The sequence below is a fragment of the Oncorhynchus keta genome, chromosome 19, assembly GCF_023373465.1.
Source record: "Oncorhynchus keta strain PuntledgeMale-10-30-2019 chromosome 19, Oket_V2, whole genome shotgun sequence".
Taxonomy (NCBI): Eukaryota; Metazoa; Chordata; class Actinopteri; order Salmoniformes; family Salmonidae; genus Oncorhynchus; species Oncorhynchus keta.
The window spans coordinates 26,000,004-26,006,003 of NC_068439.1; the positions used below are offsets into that span (position 1 = coordinate 26,000,004).

Here is a 6,000-nt window from a genome sequence, read left to right on the forward strand (position 1 = left end):
CACACACACACACACACACACACACACACACACACACACACACACACACACACACACACACACACACACACACACACACACACACACACACACACACACACACACACACACACACACACACACACACACACACACACACACACATCTATGTCAGAGTGAAAGCTGTTCAGGCATTTACTTGACCTACATGCACCAATAAGCTGAAACCCCCAAAGAGAGTGGACTCTCAGGCCCTGGGCGAAGTAAAAAAAGTAAAAACAGTCTGAAATCAGGTTATGGCTCTAGTGAATATTACAGTTTTCTTTTATTGCTTTGGAACTATTTTCACAAGTTTGTGGTACATTTTCACAACTCTTAGTACAAAACTCAAAACTGGTCACACGTGTAACGCAGTCAGTCTTTCATTCCAAACCTGTCGTTGTGCATTCATTTGGATTGTAAACATCTCTCACCACAAAACTTTTGATTCAAAATATACAGTACGTTTATTGTGAAATGTAATGAGAACACTGGTTTAATCACCAAAACACAACATATTGATATCTTTTCAATTTAGTCATTTTAACTACTAGTTAATCCAATAGCAAACAAAGCCCTTAGAAGTGCTGAAAGTAATATGCTACAGTACTGTAGATTACAGTAGATTACACAGTTTTCACATAAGGCAATACACCTACATTACGCCAAACAATTGACAGAAATCTTTACCAATCAAAGGTGTGCTCAATGAAGACATCCTCTACAATCATTCATGCAAAAAAATTAAAACAAATCCTGATATAATTACAACTGTCTCTAATCAAATATAAGAAATGAAATTAAACAAATTAAATGAATGAAAATAAAACATAAGGCTTAGCATGCATTCGTGTGCATCAAGCCTGTCTTGAGCATTTGGCCGATGTGTTTCATAGATACCTGGTGCCACTTCAAAAGGTGTCCGATTGTTGGTAGGCTGAGGGATGCCACATTGGTGTCATCGTTTACCTCAACGGCCTGATTTATTTCAGACAACCGTCTGTCATTCCTGGCCCTCACCATTTCCACCAGTGTCCACTCCTCCTGGTCGGTCAGCACACGGCCACGGCCAACAATATGGGGTCTTCTGTCAATTCTGAGGGTAGAACAGAGTATACTGTCAATATATCATACTGTAAGAATACTGGAACATGTTCTGTGAATTTACATGCATTATAATATGTCATTTACTGTACATGTCATGGTGAAGCATAGTTCATATCCTGCAGACTTACTGGTTTTCTTGGCAAAACGTTATCATGATCAAATTGACAGTTGATCTTTTCAGATTGGGGTGAAATAATCTGGCAGATTTGTCCATGGTAAGGCCTCTGTTTACCACATGGTCAGCGGAGATGTCCCACGAATATGGCCGGGACTTCATTAGACACAAGAGTTCCCTGCCATCTGCCTCCCTCTCTCCCATGCCCACCTTTCTGACGGGCTCCTTGTCCACGAGCTCTTTCATTTCTTCCTCTCCCTAGCTGTCTATCCTGCTCCATGTTACAGACCTATATCCATCCTGCCCTGCCTATCTAAAGTCTTCGAAAGAGAAGTTAATAAACAGATCACTGACCATTTTGAATCCCACCGTCCCTTCTCCGCTGTGCAATCTGGCTTCCGAGCTGGTCACGGGTGCACCTCAGCCACGCTCAAGGTACTAAATGATATCATAACCTCCATCAATAAAAGACAGTACTGTGCAGCCGTCTTCATCGACCTGGCCAAGGCTTTTGACTCTGTCAAACACTGTATTCTTATCGGCAGACTCAATAGCCTTGGGTTTTCTAATGACTGCCTCGCCTGGATCACCAACTACTTTGCAGACAGAGTTCAGTGTCTCAAATCGGAGGGCATGTCGTCCGGACCTCTTGCAGTCTCTATGGGGGTACCACAGGGTTCAATTCTCGGGCCGACTCTTTTCTCTGTATATATCAATGATGTCGCTCTTGCTGCGGGCGATTCCCTGATCCACCTCTACGCAGACGACACCATTCTGTATACTTCTGTCCCTTCCTTGGACACTGTGCTAACTAACCTGCAAACGAGCTTCAATGCCATACAACACTCCTTCCGTGGCCTCCAACTGCTCTTAAACGTTAGTAAAACCAAATGCATGCTTTTCAACCGTTCGCTGCCCACACCCGCCCGCCCGACTAGCATCACCACCCAGGACGGTTCCGACCTAGAATATGTGGACAACTATAAATACCTAGGTGTCTGGCTAGACTGTAAACTCTCCTTCCAGACTCATATTAAACATCTCCAATCCAAAATCAAATCTAGAATCGGCTTTCTATTTCGCAACAAAGCCTCCTTCACTCACGCCGCCAAACTTACCCTTGTAAAACTGACTATCCTACCGATCCTCGACTTCGGCGATGTCATCTACAAAATAGCTTCCAACATTCTACTCAGCAAACTGGATGCAGTCTATCACAGTGCCATCCGTTTTGATACCAAATCACCTTATTCCACCCACCACTGCGACCTGTATGCTCTAGTCAGCTGGCCCTCGCTACATATTCGTCGCCAGACCCACTGGCTCCAGGTCATCTATAAGTCTATGCAAGGTAAAGCTCCGCCTTATCTCAGTTCACTGGTCACAATAACAACACCCACCTGTAGCACACGTTCCAGCAGGTATATCTCACTGATCATCCCCAAAGCCAACACCTCATTTGGCCACCTTTCCTTCCAGTTCTCTGCTGCCAGTGACTGGAACGAATTGCAAAAATTGCTGAAGTTGGAGACTTTTATTTCCCTCACCAACTTTAAACATCAACTATCTGAGCAGCTAACCGATCGCTGCAGCTATACATAGACCATCTGTAAATAGCCCACCCAATCTACCTACCTCATCCCCATACTGTTTTTATTTTATTTACTTTTCTGCTCTTTTGCACACCCGTATCTCTACGTGTACATCATTATCTGCTCATTTATCACTCCAGTGTTAATCTGCTAAATTGTAATTATTCGCTCCTATGGCCTATTTATTGCCTACCTCCTCATGCCTTTTGCACACACTGTATATAGACTTTATTTTTTTCTACTGTGTCATTGACTTGTTTATTGTGTTATTGGCTTGTTTATTGTTTACTCCATGTGTAACTCTGTGTTGTTGTCTGTTCACACTGCTATGCTTTATCTTGACCAGGTCACAGTTGCAAATGAGAACTTGTTCTCAACTAGCCTACTTGGTTAAATAAAGGTGAAATAAATCAAATAAATTAAAATGTTGATAGAAATTGCAAGTGTTCACACATCCCCTTTAGCATCTATATGGTGACCAATTAGCAATAATGAGTAGTCATTATGTAAGGTTATCATGTATCCTACATGTCATTTAGGTGTTTATACTTTACACACATTTCTGTAGTTCTCAAAATCCATATAGAGTAGACAAAATAGTTACAGATCTATAGGTTTACCAAACAGTTAGTTTAGTGATTAACCATTAAGTGCAGTTGGATTAAGTGATGGTCAAATGTATTTAAATAAATAAGAGAATCGTGTGAAAAGTATTGTGAGCATTGCATTGTGAAAGGCAATTACTTTATATGAAAGGTATTTCTAGATGAAACACGGATTAGGTTTGATGAAAAAGTTAGTGTGATTTCATGTGTTGTACTTAGTCAATTGAAAAGGTGCTTAAAGTTTTGAAAAAAACAACCTTTTTGTTCATCTGTTTGGAGTTTTGTACGGAGTTGTGAAATTGTACCACATACTTGTGAAAATAGTTCCAAAGCAAGAAAAAAAAGGGCAGGCAACATGCTGCTCTGAGAAACAGACCTACAGTAAATGCAGTAGTATGTCATTTTGATGGTGATGTAATTATCTAGATCTACAGTGGAGGTCCCTGTTGCTCATTAACTCCCTGGAGTCTGTCTCAAATGGCAACCTATTCCCTATGGGCCCTGGTCAAAAGCAGTGCACTAGACAGGGATTACGGTGTCATTTGGGATGCAAACCAAGTTTGTTTACCTAAGGTCCATTAGAACTCTGGGCATTTTCACTTGAAGCACATGACAGAGGTCACAGTAGTGTCAACAGCATTCCTTCACCTGGCCTGTGTATACGCAGGTGCATGAAAGTTACACAACGATTGGCTTGACTTCACCTCTCTTTAATAGCCATCACAATCACCCACTTTCTCATTCAGTTCTGAGTTACTGAGCACCGAACTAATTAGGAAGTCTTTGAATAAACTCTCTTAACCTCCATCAGACATATGAACAGAAGCCTTATTTACTTAAGTTTATTTAAGAATACAACACAGAAACAATACTCAACCAGTGAATACATATAAAACACTTTATTAATAAAAAGATTAAAGCATTGCCAAGTTACACAAAGTTGAGTTTTCATAAAACGAGGATGACAATCTACTGCAGATTGAGGTCTTGACTTCCTCTCTAAACCTGAACAACATTGGTAAAGGGAGTTCACTGACTGACCTCCAATCCTTAAAAAACAACAAAAAAAGCTTAAATATCACAGATGGGTGGTCTTGATAGATGACATCTAGTCTCCTATCCTCCTGAAGTTGAGTCGGGAGGTCCCGTGGTTTTTCACTGAGGGTTGCACTGTGATTGAGGAGTCTAGGACCCCTGGTCGGTTAGGTAATATGGATGGGTGTGTTCCAGGTCGTTTTTTTATTGCAGTCACACTGCACACATTATCTCATACTTCTTACAATGCCTGGATAAGTATTTATCTTGAATGTATCAGGAACCACATTAATATGATAGTCTAGCAAATCTTCTAAAAATACGAGATGGGGACTACAGGCTGATTGACATATACAGGCCACAGGATGCAGCAGCCGTCAGAGTTAGACTCCTTGTTGGGTTGGTCTGCTAGTCCTCCTCTCCCTCAGACTCGGACTCTACATGAGAAAATAAACAGATTATTATTAAACAGCTCCTTTTAGTGGTCAGAATAGGAATTACAGGTGAGTGCTCATCACAGCCCAAGTCTACAGAATGTTAATAGTCCAGTTTCATTGATTCAACAATGATTTTCTGAAAATGCAATGGCTTTCTTTTCCGTTATTGGTTAGGTTACCTGTAACTGTAACCTGTATTTAACCTGTAAATGGTACCTTCTTCTGCATTTTGCAGCCACTCAACAAACTTCTTCATCTGCTCGACAAAGACACCTTTCCCTTTGGTGGTGTGAGTGTCTTTGTACCACCTCAGAATGGCCTCCTCACTCAACACATCAGCTGGGTGGAGAGAAGACGGACAGAACAGGAACATTTAGCATAGCACCATAAGGAGAAGTTATGTGAAATTGGAATTTCAGTTTACTTCCTAAATTGAAATGGAATTGACCGCAAACCTGACTACGAAGACAAATGAAAGAGATACTTTAAATTTTTTTTTTTTACATAGAAACTGTGAAACATTGTCCTGTATAAAATGATAACACTGACCTTTGTAGAAGAGCACCACTATCTTGGAGAAGGACTTCATGAAGTGGATATTGTCATAGCAGTACTCCTGGATCCTCAGTAGCAGCACCAGCTCTGACTGGCCCTGGGTGCTGAACGCTGCTAGCAGGGGGGCATAGTGCTGGAGGGGAGAGGATACACACCCCATCAACTGTCATTCATTCATGGTTGACGTTAGCGTTGTGCAGTACTTCAATGTGTTTGAGAGTCTCCACAGTGACCAGCTCTCATGTTATAGAGTGGTTGGGTTAGGAGTGAGATAAGTTATTAATGGTTGATGTTATGATGTACTTTAAGGTGTTTGAGGGCTTGCTCGGTGACCAACTCCTCCTTCTTGTTCCACTCCACAGCATTCATGAGAATGTTCCACAGCAGACCGATCACAGCCTGCTCCTGGAGAGCACTCCTCTTCATCTCCTCCTTCACGTACACCACCATCTAGAACCACAGAATAATTATTTACTGTCCATTATGTCGGACAATGGAATTGATCATTTTTGCTTCTACAACCCAACCCAGAGACA

General features: G+C 41.5%; 1 protein-coding gene across 5 annotated transcripts in view; it reads right to left on the minus strand.

The window, feature by feature from the left end:
- Positions 1–4,321: 4,321 nt before the first annotated feature.
- The window catches only part of LOC118398014 (eIF5-mimic protein 1), a 22,811-nt gene continuing 21,132 nt past the window's right edge, over positions 4,322–6,000 (minus strand). For all 5 annotated transcript variants that reach the window (XM_052470107.1, XM_035792950.2, XM_052470106.1 and 2 more), the window contains exons 9-12: positions 5,768–5,914; positions 5,459–5,597; positions 5,126–5,248; positions 4,322–4,909 (exon numbers count right to left, since the gene is read on the minus strand). In XM_052470107.1, coding sequence (XP_052326067.1) covers positions 4,881–4,909; positions 5,126–5,248; positions 5,459–5,597; positions 5,768–5,914 — 438 coding nt within the window. In that variant the 3' untranslated portion in view covers positions 4,322–4,880. The remainder of the gene's footprint in view (positions 4,910–5,125; positions 5,249–5,458; positions 5,598–5,767; positions 5,915–6,000) is intronic.